General features: G+C 46.0%; 1 protein-coding gene across 1 annotated transcript; it reads right to left on the reverse strand.

Annotated features, from left to right (window-relative positions):
• Nucleotides 1-432: 432 nt before the first annotated feature.
• alms1 (ALMS1 centrosome and basal body associated protein) lies at nt 433-23,702 on the reverse strand (the record flags this gene model as incomplete). The annotated part of the gene is made up of 16 exons (XM_080850165.1): nt 433-1,137; nt 1,522-1,621; nt 2,371-2,431; nt 3,237-3,405; nt 3,755-4,095; nt 4,628-4,780; nt 5,262-5,364; nt 7,632-7,891; nt 8,174-8,578; nt 8,761-8,874; nt 15,235-15,357; nt 16,440-17,556; nt 18,833-18,942; nt 19,107-20,126; nt 20,302-20,461; nt 21,735-23,702. 16 exons carry the CDS (start codon nt 23,700-23,702, stop codon nt 1,093-1,095), a joined length of 6,249 nt encoding a protein of 2,082 aa, XP_080706291.1. The 3' UTR covers nt 433-1,092.
• Between the last annotated feature and the right edge of the window lie 216 nt (nt 23,703-23,918).

The following is a 23,918-nucleotide window of genomic DNA, read 5'->3' on the forward strand; positions in this document are numbered from 1 at the left end:
CTGGGTATTGAGGACATAAGCCTCCAAGCCACCCTCTCACACAGAGCCATACACAACTACATAAAGACCCACACACTCAGGGACACTGCATCTTAAGTGACCCCAAATCTATGAAATCAGACAAGCGGAAGAAAGTACTTAATGGTGATTTGTGAGGAGGTGTCATACGTGTCAAGAAATGTTCCACCGACCACTAAACCCTGACGATTTCTGAAGTTTCTGGAGAATAGCTTATAGTTTAAATATTTGGCAGATGATTTTGTCCAAAGCGACTAAAGAAACCCTCTCCATTTAAAGGAACTGATTCAGCGATCACCTTTTGTTTGGTAACACCCCCCACCCAGTCCCCCCATAGAAAAAAGGAACTATGCTTCAGTCTCTGCTGGCAACAGAACAAGCCAAAAAAGGCTGTTGTGATAAAAGAGCTGAGCAAAGAGATTTATTTGTTCTTATTGAAAGCCATCACTTGTTTAAAAAACTATTAAGTAAAAAATACATACATCAACAATACATACTGACATTATCAGATTTAAAATCAGGCTTAAAACCAAACAAAGGCACCGAAACACAAATACTACTGAGTGCTCACACAATACAAAACAGACATATCTTACGCACATTAAAATGTATGTATGTAAAATTCAGGCACAATCTGACATTTGGACTTTATCTGACATTTGGAGGTTAGGGAGGCTTTGTTTTGGGCCTGTAAAAATGAGACACCTGGGAAAGAAAACCAAACAGAAAGCGCCCCAGCTGTAATGTGCCAACCACTGGTTTCGCCGGGAGCTGCAGAGGAAACAGGTGTTGGTGTTGGGAGTGTCAATTTTATGTTCAGTCACATTCACAGGCCCCTCTGGGAGTTTGGTTGAGTTCAGAGCATAGAGGCACCGCTGGGCTTCAGTTAGCTTCTTTAAGTGATCACAGAGGCCTTCTTTGAGCCTCTAATGAGGAGTGTTTGTACCTGAAGACTAGGTTTATTTTTGGGCTTGTTCATGAGGTTTTTTTGTGTTTGTGTGTGTGTGCATGTATATTTTGTGTGTGTTTGTGGGTATATTGTGTGTATATTATTTGATGTCTTAGTTCTTCCTCTCACTGCCATGGTGTCCTTCGTCCAAGCACTCGATTTGTGACTTTCTGTAAGACAAGAAAAACATAGTAATACAATTGTAATCGAATGCCACTATCTTTGATAGCCTTTTTATAATTAGAACATTTTAACATACAGTATACGTACAGATATATGTGCCTTTCCTCCCTATACAGACACATTTCACTTTGCAAGAGACCTCAATGACAAATGCACTGGAAACTAGAACTAGGAGCCTGTCGTTTTACTTAGAGATTATGGAGAGATTGGATCAGTCTTTGACGCCCCCGACCCATTTATTTCCTCCTCTGTGCTTGACACAGCATTGCTGAAAACCAGAGTGACTGTTTTACTCTGTTCAAATGAAGTGGATGTAAGAGAGGGTTTATGAAAATGAAATGTAAATGAATGTGTACGTGCGTGTCTCTTACCTTGTTAAATAGCTGAGCGTTGAGCCTGTAAGCGCTGTATTCAATTTTCCTCTTCTCTTCCTCCCTCCGTCTTTGGACCTCTGGCAGCTGAGAGTAAATTCTGACACGAAGTGAAAGCAGAAGCAAGAATAGACATGATGACAGTGGACAGACATCAAGTACAACAGCACATTACACAATGTTAGATACACACCAAAACCCCACCCCAAGTGTACAAGTGTACAGAATGTGCAGATAAACACAGCTCTGCACACACACACACACACACACACACACACACACACACACACACACACACACACACACACACACACAGCTTACCTCCCCAGGTTTTGTGTCCTCTTTAGTTTGTTACTGACTGTTCTGTCCCCTGTCCCACTGATTGCATGAGGGGGATGAGCCAATACAACACAAAACTATTACCTCCCATTCTCCCACATGGGTATAAAGACTCACTCATGAACACACACACACACACACACACACACACACACACACACACACACACACACACACACACACACACACACACACACACACACACACCTGAGGAGATGCCATGCTATAGTAGTGGTTGTTTTGGTCTTAAACTGAAACACTTCTACTGTACAGTAATGATTTACTTCCAAAGAACCCCTAAAATCATAAGATGTATCCCAATCTACACGTGCGCATCTTCACTCTTGATTCTTCTCAGGTGTTGTTTTACTCTAGTTTACATTTCCAAGCACTCAAAGCAAACACATACCGCGAACCACAGAATTACAAAAAAGTTGCAAGTTTTGACAATAACTTCACACGGCACCTTACAGGAGAAGCAGAAAAAGCAGATAACAGCACATCTCTTACTGTTTCGATCTCTGGAACATCTCTTTCTTAGGAACAGCTCTAATCACGGGAGGAGCAGGAGCTAAAAGCAAATCACAAAAAAAACAGACATTAGAGCTAATAATTGGCAATGCTTCATTCTAGGGATCTCCAATTAGGTACAAACACCTGTAAAATTACTTGAGGGAGGGGTACAATGAATATTGTACCCTTGCAGTCTTCCATGTATTAAAAGGATTAATAGTTAAGAAAATCGAATCAAATTAATACAAAATAGAAAAAGTACTGGTAAGGGCTGAACGACTTGGGAAAATAATCAAATTGCGACCCCCCCCCCCCCCCAATATTGCAATTTAATATGCAATTTAAAAATGTTACCCAACAAAACGTAATTTATGATTGAATTATGACCAACACAATATTAGATACATTTAGTGTCATATATTCTTTCCCACATTTTAAATTTGTATTTAACTGCTCATTACAGAAACAAGAACATCAAATCAGTGGCTTCGCCACTGTGCATTTAAGTAATTCACACAGTCATTGTAAGTATAAACCGAAGGAAAGCACTTTTTAAATACTGTGTGCAAACATTTTTTAGAAAATCGCGTTTTATCATATCGCTATTATATCTCAAATGCAATTAATCGTTCAGCCCTAGTACTGGTGTAAGGGGAACATTGTGACGTGACGTGCAGGCTGTGTGCCAGATGCACTGTGGGTACCTGGGGTGTTGTGTGTGTGTATCTGCGTGTGAGGGGGGGTTGGTTGTGGCTACCTGTGGTGTTGTGTGTGTATATGCGCGTGAGGGGGGGGGTGGGTGTTTGTGGCTACCTGTGGTGTTGTGTGTGTATCTGCGTGTAAGGGGGGGGGGTTGTGGCTACCTGGGGTGTTGTGTGTGTATCTGCGTGTGAGGGGGGGGTGGTTGAAGAGCGTCTCTCTTTCGCGGCTGAACTCGGCCTGCACCCTCCGCTCCTCCTTCAGCAGGCACAGCCTCTTTACCCGCTCACGAGAGCGAGACATGAACTCAGGACGCCGAAATGCTAAGGCCTCCTGATCAGCATCAGGATACAACATACACACCACACACACACACACACACACACACACACACACACACACACACACACACACACACACACACACACACACACACAAACAGATACAAACAGACACACAGGAGTGTTAAAATGATGGATCAAAACAGCACGCAGACATCACTTCATGAGGACTGAACTAAACCCTCAACATACAAATGCAGTAACACAAAAACAGACACTCTCTGAGGCAACTCAGGACTAGACACACACACACACACACACACACACACACACACACACACACACACGCACACGCACACGCACACACACACACACGCACACACACGCACACGCACACACACCTGCAGGGAGAGGCGCTCCAGTGCAGAGAGTTTGCCGTGTGTGTCTCTAGTGCTGTTTATCTCAGAGGCCTTCTCTCTCTCCTCAGGCGCCTGTCTCTCTCTCTCCACCCAGGCCTGCTGAGGCTTTGTCCTGTCCTCCTGGTTCTCCCTCTCCCTCTGTGGTTCTCGCCCTCGATCATCTTGGTTCTGCCGCTCTCTGAGTGGTTCTCTCCACGGCCGGGTTCTGCTGTAGGGCTCAAACCAGCTGCTGGGACCAGCCGCTGGATCACTCTTGTTGTCTGGACGGTTCTCCTTACGGGAATCGAGCTTCAGTTCCTCGGCTGGAACAAACCATGATACGCCTGAGAGTGGAGGCATCGGTTATTTATTCTGTTCTGAGGCTTATGGTTAAGGTATTTAGCAGATGCTTACACGCTTTGCTAAACACACACAAATACATTAATTTGAAACAATTACATTTATTTGAAACAAATAAATTAAAAACAGTTATATGATTATTATAGTTATAAAGAATACTTTAAACAAAATAAAAGACAGATGATGTTTGCAAAGGTGAGTTTTTAAACAAATTTCTTCAAATGAACCAAGGCTGTGAACAGCACTAGGTAGATCATCATAGCTGATGTATTTATGTAACTAAAGTGGTCACTTATTAAAGTTATATGGTCACCAGGATATCTGACATTTTAGGGTAGTGCTAGAAAAAGGCTGCTGTATGCTGAGCTAATATACACTGTTTGTGAATGTTTATTTGTGTGTGTGTGTGTGTGTGTGTGTGTGTGTGTGTTTAATGTCTATTTAACGTTTATGTGCCTCTGAACACTGTTTGCGAATGTGTGTGTACGTTTGTGTGTGTGTGTGTATGACATGTACCATGCAGATAGCGCTCTGGCGGTTTCCTCTTGTGTCTGTCTTTCATGAAGCTGTGTTGGGGTTGGCTGGAAGGTGTGGGGTGTGGAGAGGGGAAGGTGGTGCCCACGTCACGGGTGTGTTGGCGTGTTCCATTACTCACTATCTCCAGGTCACCTACAGCCAAACCGTCAGCCAACATTAACCATGGACAGAGAATATGCGTATGTGTGGGTTTGCTAGGGTTTCTTTTCTAGTGTGTCTGTACCTACTTGAGTTTCTCTCCCTCTGTGTGTGTGTGTGTGTGTGTGTGTGTGTGTGTGTGTGAGTGTGTGTGTGTGTGTGTGTGTGTGTGTGTGTGAGAGAGAGAGAGATAGAGAGAGAGAGAATGTGTGTGTGTGTGCAAGCGTGTACCTTGCTTCCTCTACCTTTGAACTATAACAACCATAACAATATGTTCAACTGCTTAAATATGTATTTTTATCCATATGTATACTATTCATTACATTTGGTTCCTGATGAAACTATATAAATTATAATGTCAAATAAATCATCAAATAAAATTAGTAAAGTGTGTGTGAGTGTGTGTGTGTGTGTGTGTGTGTGTGTGTGTGTGTGTGTGTGTGTGTGTGTGTGTGTGTGTGTGTGTTTCACTGACCTGCCTGCACCCCTCTGCTGACGAGTTTGACCTTTGGCTTCTTGTTGGAGGCTCGTGGGTGGGGAGGGAGAGAGGAGCCGCTGGAGGAGGAGTCCAGAGTGACCTAACCAGGACATGGGATGATGACACATCAGATCATAATGACCTCAAAACAGACACACACACACACACACACACACACACATGGCAGGGCAGGGCAGGGCAGTGTAATACTTCTGAGAAACACTAGTCATGTTGGTGAATGTAGGTGAATACATCATGGCTGTAGGCCAGAAAGATGATCAAATTCCAACCAGTTAAAAAATGCTTAGCCGCTTGATTTACCGGTTAGTACATCCTGGCAAAAAGCACTTAGTCACCATGCACTATGACTGTGTGATTTGAACAAGTACTGTTAATGCAAATGTATTTTCAACAGTCTTAGGTAACATTATTGTTTAATGGCCTCTCAAGGCCCTCAACAAATAGTCAGTAAATCCTCTACAAGTTACTAAATACAGGTCAGCGAGCAAAAACAATAACCTCACCAAAACCCTAACCACACCACACTAAAGGCCGAATTATGCTCTGTTTTAGACTTAACGCGTAAGCACGTAAGATACACAACCCCCCCTTGCGCGGTAAAATACCCCCCCTTACGTGCTTAAGTGCGTCGCCCAAAATTCCTGACTATGTGACTAAAACACTACGGCCCTACACAGCTCGCAAAGGCTGTGATTGGCCGGCTACCACAGCCTTTCACACAGAGTCTCACGTTTCTGGGTTAATAGCATACAGTCTTTTTTAGACCCAGACATTTTTTTAAATCATGAATACCCTGCAGACCGTCTCACAAGCCTTTTCTTATGGATTAGGAACAAACATAACAGAAGAGGTCCGAAGACATGAACTCCTTTACAAATCCTCTTTAAACACTTATAAGTACGCTCAAATTACCGCGAATATCCCATTCTCACCCGCGATTGTTTGGAGAGAATGTGGTCATTCACGAACAAATAGGTACTTTCATATTCATTTTCCGCCACTTGTGAGTCATGGTGATATCTTTCATTGAGTTCATATTGACGTGAATCCATCAATTGCACCAGCGAGTTTGATAGAATGAGCCCGGTCTGCTCATACAAAAGTTAACAGTAACCTGCCGTTACCTTGTGGCCAGCACCATTGTAGTTACAAGCATTGACAACATGATGAGATTCTCTCGCCGTTTACCACCTCATCTTTGAATAATGTAACTCATGAACACATTGTTTTAAAGCCTGTCGCAGTCATTAAAATATGTCAATAAACTAACTTTTGCGTCATGTGCTGTCTTTTTCGCCACTGGTACTGAATTGCCATTTCAGAATTGCCATTTGTATTTTGTGTAACACATGTGTAACACATGTATTCATAACATTTTTTCCTTTGTCCTGCTGCAATAAATAGGCTTACTTAACTCAAAAAAAAAATCTACAGTTCTGGCATCAATTTGCTTTGCAACACGCAACACGGCTCACAAGCCTTGCAACACGGCTCTGCGTCTAAAACGTGCTTACGCGTTACGTCTAAAACAGAGCATAATTCGGCCTTAAGGAGAGGCCAATCCAAAACGAAGTGGGAAACACTGAAGTATGTCTGGGTGACAAAACAGTCATGATACACACGACAATAGACACATCCTAGATAGATACATGTTAAGAAAAAAAAAGGTTTGGTAAGTTTGACTATCTAAATGCATTGTGCCTGAAGAGATAACTAATAGCAAAGTGCGGTTACATGGGGTCATTTATCAGGTGTATTGCTCAACAGCGCCAGTGAGAAGATGAGTCGAGAGTGCAGGAGGAAGCAAGAAACAAACAACAACAACAAGGTCACTCGTCAGCTTGCCAGCATGGCAGTATTTTCGAAGTCTGAACGAGACCAGAGCACAGTTGTGTGAAAATTGCGTAGGAACACAACAAACTTGATTTATCCGTGGTTGTATAGAAAGAGACTAGCGTCCCTCTGTTAACTTCAATGGAATTCCAGTATGCAACCCTCTCTGTTTAAACTACTGTGAGCCACTGCAACCCTCTCTGTTTAAACTAATGTGAGCTACTGCCATAGTTGAATAACTATGTGAATAACACAGTGAAAACTGAGCACAATTTTAACAACTATTTCATCCTAAACTGTCTAGGTAATTTTATGAAGGTGTCATCAGAACAGCCACCCTAAAACACGAATCAAGTTCTTTAAAAGACAGACATAAACGCTCCAACCTGTCCAGGCGGCTTTTATGAAGTCAAGGAGAAGAACTCAAGGAGTGAATAGCTACTAGCAGGCACACAACAACAGCTCGGTCAGACCTGGGCTTGGTTGCACACCTGCAATGCCAATAACTCTTACCGTAGAGGAGTCGCTGACAGTGCTCCTCTGTTTGTGGATGTTGCCATAGAGCTTCAGTAGGCTGTCCCGGGCCTTCACCCCGGCCGGCAGTGTCCTGACCCGGTTTGGCCCGAAGGCGCGCAGCAGCCGCTGGGTGTCGATGGTGGACAGACTGGTCTCCGTGGAGACGCTGGTCTCCATGGAGATGCTGTCTGTCTCTGCGGGGCAGCGCCTGAGTCTCTCCGGCTCGTCCTCCGCCACATGGCTGGATGACTGCGTTACTGGCTCCGCCCATGCCAGGTGCGGAGCCCCACCCCTTTTCTGACCCTTTTCTCTGGCTTCCTTCTTCTCCTCCACTCCAGACACTTTCTCCTTCCTCTCCTTTTTCTTGCTCTTCACCCTCTCCCTTCTCTTTGGCTCCACTATGGGTTGATCAGGCTGGACTGGAGTCTGTGTTTGCGTGCTGGCCTGTGTGTTTGTGGCTTGTTTCGTGGGGGGGTGTGTAATCACAGAGCTGTGTGTGAGAGAGCTGCTGTTGATTAGCCTGGACAGGCGCTCCAGACGTTCCAGCAGCGACGCCTCTCTGTCATTGGTCGACTGGCTCTGCTCCTGGCTCCAACGCTCGCTAAAGCGGCGCCACAGTTGGTCCAGGGAACCGCCAATCTCCCTGGGCGTCCTGTCCCTGTGAGCATCTCGCCCCCGCTGCTCAGATTCCTCCCCTCTCGGCAGGAGAGGTGCTGCGATTGGCTGGTTTTGGCGTACGTTTGGAGGCGTGTGCGCTGGGGGCAGGTCACGTAGTGTGCTAGTGTGACGCCTCAGGCTGTGCATGCTGAAGTCCATCTCCATAGGCAGTGGCCTGAACTCCTCTTCCTCACACTCTCCCTCCTCTTCCTCACTCTTCCTCCCTGCCAGACTCACACTAACCCCGTGCTGTCCTACCGGAGCGGCTCGCTCATTCACACTAGAGCCTGAGAGACAGAACACAGATGAAAAGAAAGAAAGAATGAAACATGGGAAATACACAAAGAAGACAGAATACAGTGGCTGGATGCATGTGTCTGCTTTTGTATGTTTGTACGTCTGTACGTCTGTGTGTCTGCTTCTGTATGTCTGTGTGCGTGTGCATGTGCGTGCAGATTTGTGCACATACCTCTCTTCTTGCTGTAGATGCCCACTGTGTGTTTGGGTAAGGCTGGAACAGGCTCCAGGTCTCTCGATCCCAGGATCTCTACATTGAAGCGTGGGGCAACAGCATCATCTGAGCCTAACAGACAGAGACACACACACACACACAGTCACACACACAAAGGGCAAATTTTCAGGCACACACACTCCTTCAGTGACTCTTCTCTGTGTTTAGCCTTGTCTCTTTATTTTCCCCTCAGTCTGTCTGTGTTTTTCTGTCGCATTCTCTCTCCCTCCCTCTCTCTCCTTCTTGCACGCTCTCCTCCCTCCCTCTTTCCATGGTTCAGACAATGGAGCTCATGAATAATTCAACAGTGTGTAATTGAGGAGCAGCTGCGACACACAGTGGGAGGGATCACCTTGCCTCTCTGTGTGCTTGCTTGCGTGGGTGTGTTTGTGGTGTGTGTGTGTGTGTGTGTGTGTGTGTGTGTGTGTGTGTGTGTGTGTGTGTGTGTGTGTGTGTGTGTGTACCTGTGTGTGTCTTTGACAGGACTAAATTTCATTTAATGGGCTGTTGTGTGCTTTTCATTATGTGTTCATATAGTGTTAGTTTTTTTTCTCCCTTCATCTTCCGCATTTTACACACCAATCTTTGGTAGGCGATATAATACTCAGTTTTCACCAATCCACATGAAACTTAGTATGGTTGTGTAGAATATTTTTGTGTCCCTTGGTGTGCGTTTCCAATGGTGCTAACGCCCCCTGAAAATGGGGTAGGGTCAAAGCACTTTTTGGGCAATAGCAGGAAAATGATTTCTTCTTGGTATTAAATAAAGCACGAGAGAGCAAATAAAGATTTGTGGCCGTACAGACTTTTCGGAGAGAACACCCCAAAGTACACCTGTGTAGGCTATGGCAAACACTTAATCCCTGATTACTGATAATTACAGCACACAATAGGCTATACAATAATGACCCTAGTAGATAACAACCTCAATGTAACAGTTAGCGTTTGCATGCTATGCAGTGGTTGCAGCAAGCTAATGTAGCAAACGTAATGTCGGAATCCACAATACAATAAATGAAATTCAAATCTTTGTTTACACCCAGAAAGGGCGGGCACCACACTGTGAGAATAAAGTTCTTGGATGATTGCTCTGATGAATACATGCCTGTGTGAATGGTCAATCTTATTTATATTGAATAGAAACTATTTACCCAAATTTAAAACAAATCAGCCATAAGATGTCGCTACACCAAGCTCCGTTCTGTTCCTCCGACATGGTTTGGTCTATCTTCATAATGAATTTAGTCTTTAAATCCTTACATAACATTTACAAAATTCAAATTTACCTGTTGAAGCAGTCAAATCATCCAACTTTCCCTACTAGGGGCAGTTTGCACATACTGCTTTGACCCCGATAATTTCTGCTATATTAAACCCTATTATGATGATAATGTATTCCCCTGTCTAGTTATACATTTAAATACGTGGAGGCCTATATGTTGCATTTACTCTACAGTTAGTATTGTATTCAAACATTCTTGCCATTAATTAATAATCCTACAGTTTATTTATACATATATAGTTTTCAAAACTGTGTAAATGAATGCCATGTACAGTTATAGAATGAAGCTCATATGGTTGCTTATGTGTTCATGTCAATTTAGCACATGAAAATACAGTTTTATGCAAAGGTTTGGGCACCCCTCTGAGGTTGCATGTTAATTTGCTCTGTCTTCATAGGAAAACATCATCACAATGTGTCATTCATTTCCTAGAGAAAGCTGGATAATGGGATGTTTTTCAGACAAAAAATCTTAATGAAGCAGTCTTGAGTTGTATGAAATAAAATAAAATGTGAAAAGCAGGCTGTGCAAAAATGTGGGGAGCCTTTTAAGTGTGTTGATTTGAATACCTGTAGTCACATAATGCTGATTGATTGAAACACAAAATTCTTCTGATTGAACCTTAAACTGCAAATAAAGTTGCAACCTATCATGAAAAAGCTAATTTAACATAGCTGATTTCTAGGTGTGCTATCCCTTCATTCTCTGTTGGAAAGTACCAACATGGGAACCTCAAAAGAACTCTCTAATTACCTCAAAACTAACATGATTCGTCAAAATGAATTAGGAGAGGGATATAAAAAGTGTAAAAAAGGTTTGAGGTGTCTATTTCCACAGTAAGAAAAGTAGTGAGAAAACATAAAGCCACAGGAACAGTCCTTGTGAAGGAAAGATGTGGTAGGCCATGAAAAATATGAAGAATGGTAAGAATAGTCACAGCCAAACCACAGATCACCTCTTAACAGCTCCAAGAACATCTTGCTGCTGATGGTGTCATTATACATTGTTCCACAGTCCAGCACAGTTTGCATCAGATACTGTGTGTGGAGAGGACTAACCCGGACTCCTAAGTTATTGTCCTCGGAGACTTTAACAAAGGAAATCTCACCTGCGAACTCCCCAAATACAGACAATTTATTAAATGCCCGACCAGAGAGGAGAACATTCTGGATCACTGCTACACCACAGTTAGCAGTGCCTCTCATGCCGTCCCCCGGGCTGCACTGGGACACTCTGACGTCACGTCATGGTCCATTTGATCCCTGCATACAGGCAGAAATTTAAACTCTGCAAACCTGCTGTGAGGACATCTAAGCAGGGGACCAGTGAAGCTGTGGAGGATCTTCAGGCGTGCTTGGACTGTACTGATTGGGAGGTCTTCCGGTCCGCTACAAACAGTCTGGATGAGTACACAGAGGCTGTGACATCATACATCAGCTTCTGTGAGGACAGCCGTTTACCATCACGCACCAGGGTGAGTTATAACAATGACAAACCCTGGTTCACAGCTAAACTCAGAAAGTCAAGGTTGGAGAAGGAAGAGGCATTCAGGAGTGGGGACAGAGACAGATATGTAGAGTCAAAATACAGGTTTAGAAAGGAGGTGAGAGATGCTAAACGTCTTTACGTCTTTGAAAAACTCCAACACCAGTTCTCAGCCAACGACTCTGCTACTGTCTGGGAAGGGCTTAGGCAGATAACAAACTTCAAGCCCAGAGCCCCCCACTCCACTAACGACTCACGCCTGGCAAACGACTTGAACGAGTTTTACTGTCGCTTTGAAAGACAGTGGGACAGTCCTGATACCATCCCCTGTGACACCACCCACCAGCTCCAGCCCATCAGCGTCACCTTCCCCACCACAGCAGAGGCCTGTGCCTCTCCACAGCTGCCCGCCTCAGAGCACCCCCCCCTCTCCCCCACCACGGTGAAGACTCTATCCATTATGGAGAGGGACGTCTTCAGAATCTTTAGGAGACAGAACCCCCGCAAAGCAACCGGGCCAGACTCTGTCTCTCCATCCATCCTAAAGCACTGTGCTGAACAGCTGTCACACAGACATTTTTAACACCTCACTGAAGTCATGCCACGTACCAGCCTGTTTTAAGACCTCATCCATCATCCCTGTCCCCAAAAAAACAAAGGTCACAGGACTTAATGACTACAGACCCGTAGCTCTGACCTCTGTTGTGATGAAGTCATTCGAGCGGCTTGTGTTGCGGCATCTCAAAACCATCACTGACCCTCTACTGGATCCCCTGCAGTTTGCCTACAGAGCTAACAGGTCTGTAGACGATGCAGTAAATATGGCCCTTCACTCCATCCTCCAGCACCTGGACACCTCAGGAACATATGCCAGGATCCTGTTTGTGGACTTTAGCTCTGCCTTTAATACCATCATCCCGGCTCTGCTACAGGACAAGCTTCTCCGGCTGAGTGTGCCTGACTCCATCTGCAGGTGGATTACAGACTTCCTCTCTCACCGGAGGCAGCACCTGCGGCTGGGAAAACATGTCTCTGACCCCCGGACCATCAGCACCGGTTCCCCTCAAGGCTGCGTTCTTTCCCCTCTACTTTTCTCCCTGTACACCAACAGCTGCACCTCCAGTCACCAGTCCGTCAAGCTCCTCAAGTTCGCGGAAGACACCACCCTCATTGGGCTCATCTCTGGTGGGGATGAGTCTGCCTACAGGTGGGAGATTGACCATCTGGTGACCTGGTGTGGACAGAACAATCTGGAGCTCAATGCGCTGAAAACAGTGGAGATCGTAGTAGATTTCAGGAAGAACCCAGCCTCACCCACCCCCATCACCCTGAGAGACGCGCCAGTTGACAGTGTTGAGTCCATCCGCTTCCTGGGCACCATCATCTCCCAGGACCTCAAGTGGGAGCTAAACATCATCTCCCTCACCAAAAAGGCACATCAGAGGATGAACTTCCTGCGGCAGCTGAAGAAATTCAACCTGCCAAAGGCAATGATGTTGAACTTTTACACCTCCATCATTGAGTCCATCCTCACCTCCTCCATCACCATCTGGTACACTGCTGCCACTGCCAAGGACAAAGGCAGACTGCAGCGTGTCATTCGTTTAGCGGAGAAGGTTATTGGCGGCAATTTGCCATCTCTCCAAGACCTTGAGGCGTGCAGGGAAGATTATGGCCGACCCCTCCCACCCTGGTCACAAACTCTTTGTGACCCTCCCCTCTGGCAGAAGGCTGCGGTCCATCAGGACCAAAACCTCACGCCACCAGAGCAGCTTCTTCCCGTCTGCGGCTGGCCTCATAAACAAGGCCCTGGACCCCAGCCCCCCAACACGGACTAATCCTGAACTCTTAATTGCACACTAGTCCTGCATTTTCCATTTAATATATTCTGTACATTTTTTTATATTATTTTATATTTAGTTTTTCCTATAATTAATAACTTAATATGTGTATAATAACTAATATTTGTATAGTTTATTGTGTATGGTTTTTGTTTGCACCAACGTCCCACAAAAAATTCCTGGTAGGTGAAAACCTACTTGGTAGTAAAAACCTTTCTGATTCTGATTCTGATTCTGATAAGGACAGCCCAATAGAAGGGTAACGCATAAAAAGCCTTTTCTGCGTACTCACCACAAGCAGAGTCGCTTGAAGTATGCAACGGCTCATCTGGAGAAGCCAGAATCATTTTGGTATAAAAAGCTGTGGACAGATGAAACTAAGAAAGTTAATTGGTCACAACCATAATTGCTTTGTAAAATTTGGTGAAGGGTCCGTCTTGCTATGGGGCTGTGTGGCTAGTACAGGTACTGGAAACCTTGTCAAAGTTGAGGGTTGCATGGATTCCACACAGTATCAGCAGATTCTTGGACACAATGTTCAAGACTCAGTCAGGAAGCTGAAGTTACGCCAGGGTTGGTTGTTTCAGAAGGACAACTATCCAAAGCATTGTTCAAAATCTACCAAGGAATTCATGCAAAGGCACAGATTCATGCAAAGGCACAGATACAATGTTCTAGAATGGCCATCGCAGTCCCCACGCTTGAACATCATCGAAAATATATGGAATGATCTGAAGCGGGCTGTCCAGTTCGGCAGCCATCAAACCTGACTCAAATGGAGACATTTTGTAAGGAGGAATTTTCCAAAATACCTGCAGCCATTATCAGTGGCTATAAGAAGTGTCTACAGGCTGATATTTCAGCAAAGGGAGGCTCTACCAAATGTTGATGTAATTATTACATTGGGGTGCCCACATTTTTGCACATACATCTCTTGTTGTTATGAATGATGTACACCTCATTGTTTCTGTTGTTTCAAGAAATGTTATAACAGATCTGAAATGATAATTTATACCTTATGGTAAAAGTATGTCCAAATTAAAGTTCTTGCTTTAAAAGACCGACAGATTATAATCTAAAATAATGATTATTATCAGGGGTGCCCAAACTTTTGCATAAAACTGTATCTGTTATTCACTTACACTCATAATCCCTAGACAGGTCTCAAAACCGCAGAACATAACACATGTACTACTGAACACCCTATTATTGAACAGCTGCCACAGCCATCACATCCACAAACTATAGTTCCTTACATTTTCACTCAAAATAGGATATACAACAATCTATTTCGTCTATTGTTGCCGGAAACGTAATCGTTCAAGATTTAACACTTAGAATGAAAAATCACTTGCTATGTGAATTAATTCTTGCTCATTCTCTCACTATGTGGCAGTCATATTACGCATCACTATACGGTACATCTAGTTGAAACTCCATCAGGCTAAGATGGAGAGAAGTGAAAAAGTTTGGTGCACAAAGAGTAGTGTAATTATACTCTGCACCTAATAAACTGCACCTGCCTGTGATTACGTCTTTTTACACTTTCACACTTCAGGGTGGTTTCCTGCTGAAAAAGATTCTGGTGTTGTTTAAGAGTTGAGCTGACTGAGGTAGGTGGAATAGCAGCGGAAGGAACCGTGTATTATCTGGGGCTCACAATAGGCTGTGTGGTTAGTGATGTGCAAACAGTGCTGTCTGATAGATACATGCAGTCAGAGGAAAGCGTGATGAAGTGAGGTAAAGGGAAGTGGTTCGTGGAGATGAATGATGCATCTCCGGGCGTATGTGTGTGAGAGTGTGTGTGTGAGTGTGTGTGTTACCTGTGTGTGAACTCTCTACGGTGGTGTCTGAGCGGTTGGGGGAGATCTGGTCGTCAGTCTTGGGGATGTAGAAGAGCTCAGAGCTGCCGTGCGGTTTATACGGCAACAGAGTCGGTGCAGCGACTACGGAACAAAGAGAAGAACTCCTTTTACACCCAGTCAATCACTGACCACTGAACGGACATTGGATTGAGACTTTAAAGGGATAGTTCGGTTTTTAAGACATGAATATGTATGGCTTCCCCGTCAGCAGTGTCATGCAATCATGCATCACTTACCCCCGACAGCGTCCTGTGAGCAGAGTTCTCGTCCAGTTTTGGTCAAACCGAAAGTAGTCCGGCAGGTTTGCTACACCCAGCAAAATAAAAAGTTTCTCTTCCCAAAACATTATGTGTTCAAAAGAGTGATATATTTGCATCCCAAAAACATTGTAGTGGAAAAAGTCACACCTCGTTATCACTTGGCCCTATTTTCAATACGCTGGATACTGCAGAGTCTACGGCAGATACTACTAGAGAGTCTACCTGTTTGATTCGCGAAAGTTGATTCGCGAAAGTTTGATTCACCAAAGTTGCCTGAGAGAAACGTCCATCACAAAAAAACGATGCTTTATGTCAATTTTATCAAATGTTGTCTCAGTTTTCATCGTTTTCCTGTGATGGACGTTTCTCTCAGGCAACTTTGGTGAATCAAACTTTCGCGAATCAACTTTCGCGAAATAAAACAGGTAGACTCTCTAGTAGTATCTGCCATAGACTCTGCAGTATCGAGCGTATTGAAAATAGGGCCAAGTGATAACGAGGTGTGACTTTTTGCACTACAACGGTTTTGGGATGCAAATATATCACTCTTTTGAACACATAATGTTTTGGGAAGAGAAACCTTTTATTTTCCTGGGTCTGGAAACCTGCCGGACTACTTTCGGTTTGACCAAAACTGGACGAGAACTCTGCTCACAGGACGCTGTCGGGGGTAAGTGATGCATGATTGCATGACACTGGTGACGGGGAAGGTATACAGATTCATGTCTTAAAAACCGAACTATCCCTTTAAGGGACAAAACAGAGGAGGTGGAAGACACCATGGAAGCGATGCAGATGGAGTGAAAGAGGTCCACTGTTTATAGGCGTTAAGAAACAGGATCATGAACATGAACATGTGGGCAGAAACATGATCACACAAAGGATAGAGGCTGTGGTTCTTACCAGGTGCATAAACAGACAGGGGCCGTGGCGAAGGCCTTGTCAGTCTCTGTGGTGGAGTGAAGGATTGCGGGTATCTAATGCTGGAGCTGATCTGGACAGACACAAGCCCTGTTGCGCCAAGCTGGCTTCTGGTTGGCCCCTGCTCCTCAGAGAGTGTCTGACTGGACATGGACGGCTCGTGAAGGGGTCTAAGTGGTTCGTTCACAGGACTGATGGCTGTGGAGGTGTGTTTAGGAGGTGGGGTTTCACTTCTATGAGATTCCTGATTAGTCAGCTTAATAGAATCTTCTTGCGGAATAGATCGGGCTTCGAACAAGGAACCTGCGGTCCAGTTTGTGGACAAGGTCTCGCCGGTCTGGGCTGATCTAATTGCACTGTCCTGGTGCAGCTCCACAGAGGCCACCCCGTGATGTGGTTTCTCCAAACTACTCTGAACAGGTTTGGGTGAGAGGGTGAGGTGCAGGTGTGTGGATGAGTGGCGGGGGGCCAGGGGCGACTGATGACCCCAGCCCATAGTGACCTCATCCTCCTGACCTTTGACCTGCCATGTCTCCACAGTCTCTTCCTGCTGCTCTACTTCAGCCTCGGGCTCATACTCAGCATGAGTGTGTGAGAGTGTGTGCTGGGAAAGGGAGGGCACCGCGTCCTGATGCAGGTCTGTGTGTGAGAGGCTACTGTCAGACTCTGTGTCTGTGGACGAAGGTGTGTGTGTGTGCTGCAGGAGTGTACGCGTCTGCGTCTGTGTGCTCACGCTGGTGCTCTCAGCCAGCTGGGGGGGCACATGGGGGGGTAGTGGGGAGGGGGTGCGGCGGGTGGTCGCTATGGTGATGGAGGTGAGGGGAGAGAGCGAGGAGCAGGAGGTGGCCAGCGGGAGACCCTCCCTCAGAGCGATCTCCTGCACACGGGCCTCCAGGTCCTGCCGGACAGGCGAGCCGAGCGGGAATCTGGTTGACTCCAGAAGGTTCTGGCCTGCGCGCTGCAGCTGGTCCGCCAGCCGCTCCTCAGCGCTGCGCACTGCCAGGAAGCCCTCGACGTGCTGAGAGGTGGTCGGAGCGGAGGCTGAAGCTGCCCCAACGCTGGACTGAGCGCTGCCATCAGAGTCCGTACTGAACTGGGACTAAAACAAAAGACAGGTCATAAGAAAAAATATAAGACAAAAGAGATGCAGACATTTCATTTCAAAGACAATAAGTTCTCTTTTTAGTTTACCACATTTCTTGCATCAGATGAAACTGAGAGAATGCTGACAGAGTAGTACAATCAAGGAATTGTGCCTCACGTTGCACCGTTATCTTAGACTGTAGGAAACTGTCAATCATTTAAATGGTTGTTAGGAAAGCGAGAGATATGCACGGCAAAACTCTACACCAAAACAAACAGCACACTGCATTCTAGCAACAGTATTTCGGAAATCCACTTACTGTCAGTGATTTCTCAAAATCCAATTTAAATGAAATAAAATGTTGAAAGAAGATAATTTGGACGCATCCACATGGAATTTTTAACGCATCCACATGCTTCACAAATACAGGGAAAAAATTCAGCTATTAGCAGACTGATAGCTAGAGAGAGAAGGAACAACTACCTAACAAGGAACAAACTATCTAAATAAACCATCAAAGTATTCATATTTCACCCTGAAAAGTATCATCCCAAAGCCCCTGCTACACCTGCAATAACCTCGTTTTTTTTAAACTGAGCTTGGCTGGGTAAAGTTTTTCCCATAGGTAGGCAAGAGGTCTGTGATGTTGTAAGCCGAACTGCAGTTGTAACATATGTACCTAGAAATGGTTGTCAGCTTAGCACAAAGAGTACACACAACCAAAGCGCAAAACACAACAGCATACGGTCATATGAGGGGCCTTACAAACTACTTATGGTTTTCCCTGGAGTTCAGTTTCATTTCAACAGAAACTCACAGCAAATGGAAATACGCGAGCAGCATACACAGCCACACACTCATGGGAAATGCCCACTCACCATGCAAGATATCTCACACAGAAAAACACACATTATGGAGTTACCTTTTTGAGTCAAGGAAGACAATCCAGAGAACAGCCTGCTAGCATCAGTAACAAAACTGATATTATACGTCACATCACGTCAGGAAGCTGGTTAGCATAAGCAGTGTGTGTTTATGTTTTTGTGTATCTGTGCTGTGTCTGTTTGGTCAAGGTCATTGATTGCCAACTTGTTTAAAAAAACAAAAAAAAAAAAACATTGAAAGCATGGTTTTTGAACAAAGGTTGATGTTTTTGTTTCTAGACAACATCCTGATGTGCTCATGTGCATGTCACATGGATGGATGTGTGTGTGTGTGTGTGTGTGTGTGTGTGTGTGTGTGTGTGTGTGTGTGTGTGTGTGCGTGTGTGTGTCTGAATCAGAGACATTACCTTTGTGTGCTGCAGTAGCTCTCTCTTGATCTCCTCTATCCTCTGCCTGTCCTCTGTGTTGAGGTGCAGGGGTTCACAATTCTTTCCAGACGCCTTCTGCAAAATCCACTCTGACAGAGTAGAACAGCAACATTTAAGCACTGTACACAATCATAAAATACTATTATGTTCTAAAAGCTTCAGTTGGAAGTAGGAGCTTGAGGAGATAATGATGATGGTACTAACTACCTAAAGTTTGTCTACAACATCCACCGACCAATAAGTCAGTTCTTACCTCTCGCTCTACTTTCATCTGTATCTGTTGTGCTTGCCCGGCTGGTTACCATGGACACAGGTGACTCTTCATGCAGCAGCCTGGCAACCCTTGCACTCAGTGACCCATCACTGGTCTCGCTGTCACTCACACTGGCAAGCTCCACCTCCGCGTGACTTTGGGCAGGGCTAGGCTCTTCCTGACCCATCGGTGTGCTTGACGCCTCTTCTTCCTGTTCCTGAGGAGGCGGGGTAGTTGAGGTGGGGGCAAGGAACTGCACGACTGGCAGGACAGCAGGAGCCACCCTGTCAGGATCAGTGGCACTGCAGCCTTCAGGCTCCGCCCTTCTGACAGCATGTGACTTAAGCCCCGCCTCCCTGATTACAGAGGCATTGGATAGGTCAGCAGTGGACTGAGCAGTCGCTCCTAGCATTCTGCTTGTTTCAGAGGGCGAGACGGAGCTGTCCTTCAACATGGAGTCAGATGAGGAACGTGCCCAAAGCTGTGAGGAGTTGAAGGTGTCGCTGGAGAAACCGGGTTCCTCCATCTTTCTCCTCAGCGACAGGAGCAGCGAGGAGTCCGAGCCCGTGGAGGTGGTCCGGGAGGACCTGAGTGAGAGCACGCTTTCGGCCCGGCCTAGCAGCTGCCGGATCTCCTGCAGGGTTCTGGAGCCCACCAGCCAGTCCTCACCCTGCTGCTGCTGCTGTTCCCTCCTGGGGCTCCTCCCAGGCAACTGAGCAGTCTGCGCCTCCTTGGGGCCTGGCGCCTCCTCTCTGGGCTGGAGGGGAGATGCTGGGGCCAGCTCCTGCCCTGTTCCATAAGGCACTTGGTGTGTTGGGGGAAGAGAAGGGAGCGGTGCAGTGGATATGCTAGGGGATTCTGGTGGCGTCTGAGAAGAAGTCCTCGTCATCCTTACACTGCCCTGACTGGGCGGCCTGTCCTGGTCGGAGAGGTGCATTATGGGCCGGCCTGTGCTGAGGGGCATGGAGCCACTGGAACCTTGAGAGAGTAGAGAGAACTCTCCTTTATCAGGGCTCTCACCTAATGGAGAAATATAAGGAAGAGAAGGGGACATGAGGAGACCATTCAATGGGATTAAATGAATGGCTTATACTGAAAACATTAACTGCAGTGGAAGAGCGTATGTTGAGAGCTACAGCATGAACATGAGTAATGGAAAAGAAGACTGTGATGTGAGTTGGGGGATGAGTCCTACCTTCAGAAGGCTGAGTGCTCTTGGTGGGAGTCCCTGTGGAACCTTTGATGGTGCACAAATCAGTAGGAGAAAATTCTGGCTCTCTGATTGGTCCTCTAGGAGCAAAGGGGTTCAGTATTGTGGAAGGTGATTGGTTGATTCCCAGGTTTTGAAGATAAACCTGCAATGAAAGATCCATAGAAATATGGTCATGGTACATCTATATTTCGTTTTTTCAGAGTTTTGGTCAAAAACTATCACTTACTACTGAAAAAGCGTTCAAAAACCTTACAGACACAAACTCATCACAGCTGGAACAGATCAAATGGATGCTAGCATGCTAACTGTCTTTTGGCAATTTCCGCAGGGTGATCCAACCCATAGAATCGACCATAGACCTGCATGGTGTACAGCCTAGGCGGCTATTTGGAACAACATTTATCTGTCCTTTACATGTCCATATACTATGAAAATTAGTGCTGTCAAACGATTAAAATATTTAATCGCAGTTAATCGAATTTTTGTCATAGTTTACTCAAAATTAATCGCAAATTTGTATCTATTCTAAATGTCCCTTCAATTATTTTTTTCCATCATTTTAATTTTATTTGAATGCTCTTATCATGGAAAAGTGGATTGGCTTGCTTTATGCAATGTTTTATTTTATTGAAAAACAACATTGCCAAACAGGGCGGTACAAAATTAAATTATAAAGTGCACATTTCAGATAAACAAGGACTCCATAGTCCAGTTAAACCATTGCTTAATATTTCATTTTTTTCAAGTTTGCTGTGAAAATAAAAGTCTGGCCTCTTATTTCAAAAACAATGAGTTGTAACAGTTAGGTTACCAATAAAAGGTACTACTTCTTTGCTTTCAGCCAGCTGCCTGTTTACATTTTCAGACGACAGTGAAGCTCGCTTCTTTTGCACAACTTTAAAGGTAAACTTTTTTATTCAGAAGCTTTTTATCATCTATTTCGCCGTATCGCGCTCACCATTCACTCAAACCGTAACGTTAGCCTACTACACAGTTTGCGAGGCCAAAAAGGACGTTAATCTTAAAAATCTTAACAACGCGTTAATCGCGCAATAAAAAAAAAAATGTAACGCGTTAAACTGACAGAACTAATGAAAATATATTTGTAGACGATAACAATTCTAGGTGCCCCTTAAACCATGCTTCAGAAAGCTGCATGCTGCCTCTATCATAAATATATTACATTCAACATCTAATCATACCTAGTACCGAACCAGTGATAAATATTGGCAAGGTTCAAAAGTAAAAAAAAATATCTAATATTATTAACTTTTTTCTTAAAATATTAGGTTAGCCTTGATTGCTATCAGGTCAAACAACTGAAATCCCTATGTGACTGGATTTAATTACCTTAATTCAAATCAAAGGTTACAGTCATTGTATGTAAGTCTGACATACTGCGACCAAAAACCTACCGGGATCCTATCCTCGATGTTCAGCTCCCTCTCTCTATTGGGAGTGGTAGGAATAGAGGTCCAGTATGGAGCGTAGTTGTCCACCTCCAGACTCATCACTGAAGAAGCCCCACCCAAAGATGCCCTAATACTGCCCTCGCCATGGAAACTGCCCTGTGGGCTGGAGAGGCTGTGACCCATGTCACGGGTTGATGACACGTCGCTGAAGTGGCCCAGGTTGATGACATGTGACCTCTGGCCATTCTGAACGGGTGGCTCGGTTCTGCCCAGCGGCCCCACCTCCTCCCTGTTGACTGTCTCTTCGGTACAGGCTGCCTGCGAGGCGTTCGAAACGGCATCAGAGAGTGCCGCAGCATGGTGCTGGATTGAGGTGACCACAGTGCCAAGGGAGGAGGAGTGGGAGTTAGAGCGTCCGGGAGGAGACACGATTCCTGCTACGCCTCCTCCTCCTACTACTCCACCTGTGGCTCCAGCCTCTACTCCAGCACTGCCCTCCGCTCCAGAGTCCTCCCTGGGCTGGGAGAAGGGCGAGTAGGGGTGGTTTTCCTGTGCCAACCCAGCAGTAGTGCTTACATTAGCATTAGCATCCACATCATGGGCATCCTCAGCAGGTCCTTGCAGCTCCAGCTCATCACCAAAGGCCCTGTTGTTGCTCTGGTTGGCTCTCCAAGCGTCGACCTTCTGCACGTAGCTCAGGCTGGGCAGACTGCCCACCTCACCCCCTGTTAGCGACCCCCGAGATGTGGTAACCTCAGCTGCGCCTGCAGGTGGTGCAGCGCTCATTCTGGCACGGGGCGAGACCAAGGTGTCTGTCCGCAATGCCGGTGACTGTGAATAGGACGCGCCGACACCAGTGAGCAGCACTCCTCTAGACCGGCTGAGCGCTGTCATTACAGACGGCGTGGACTGGAAGGCTGGCTGCGAAGCCAGGAATGACACATCAACCCCCGTCTGGTTTCCAGACTGCCAAAGGGCCCTCTCCAGGTGGCCCCGCTCAACAGAGGAGCCTGCAGGCCCCTGGAATGCTGGCCTGCTTGACCCTCCGCTCTGCTCAGGAGGAGATCGCTCCTCAGGGCTGGTCAGGGGGGTCCTGGAGGCCGAGCGGCTCTCGGACAGCAGCTGTGAGCGCAGGGCGTCGGTGGAAGCATCTGGTCGGCAGCCCAAGGAGCGGAAGGTGATGTTGGCGATGTCGGACACACGGCCTGCGCGTTCAGAGAGGTTGGAGGTGTCAAACAGTTGAGTGGATGAGCGATTTGAACGTCTGTCTATTCGCCTGGTGGGGGCCTGAGTAGGTTGAGAGGAGGCAGACGCATCTCCTTGAGGGCACTCTCTGACTCCGGGTGGGTTTCTGGAAGGTTCCTCCTCTGTGCTGCCACCTGAGCTGGACCCTCGAAAGATGTCGCTTTCTGCAGACCGCACCAAAGACGATGCTGAGGGGCCAGTCTGAAATAAGGCTGAGTCTCTTTGTTGATTCACCCGAACTGTTTGATTGTCAGCATTGTCTGTTCTGCTCCGACTGAGCCCTGATTGGTTGTGAGTGACGTCAGTTTGATTGTGGATGAGCTCTGGTTGGCTAAAAACAGTGTCGGAGGCGGAGGAAACTGCACTACTACTGCTAACCACACCCACATCCTTCTCTAGTAACTCAAGTAAGGTTCGTGCCGGAACACTGCTGCTCAGAAATGACCCATCATCCTCTTCTCTCCCACGCGGAGCACTCCTCTCCTCGCCCTCTTCTTCTCCTTCTCCTTGCCTCTCATACCCTTGATCTTCCGCGCTGTCCATCTCATATTCGCGCCCAGGTGTAACCTGGTGGCGTTCGCCAGGAGACATGCTGTGTTGGGAGAGAGAACAGCTGCTGCCCTCATCTTCTCCCAGAGGATGCTGGGAAAGAGAGGCGTGACCTATGGCGGTGCGATGAGTCGGAACTGTGGCGCCAAACCTTGTAGTCCCACCTACCAGCGGCATCATAGAGAATCTCTCAGAGAGGACTGAGTAGTCAGGGGATCCACTAACATACACAGACACAAAAGATACATCATCAGTATACACACAACCTACAAAAATACACCGCCCTCCACTAAACAAACAAACCGATAGAAATCTCTACATAATTGTATTTAATACTGGTCTGGCCTTCAAGATTCAATCTTATAATATGGATGTTTGGGTTACCTACCTTAG

This window comes from Sprattus sprattus (assembly GCF_963457725.1).
Source record: "Sprattus sprattus genome assembly, chromosome: 13".
Lineage (NCBI taxonomy): Eukaryota > Metazoa > Chordata > Actinopteri > Clupeiformes > Clupeidae > Sprattus > Sprattus sprattus.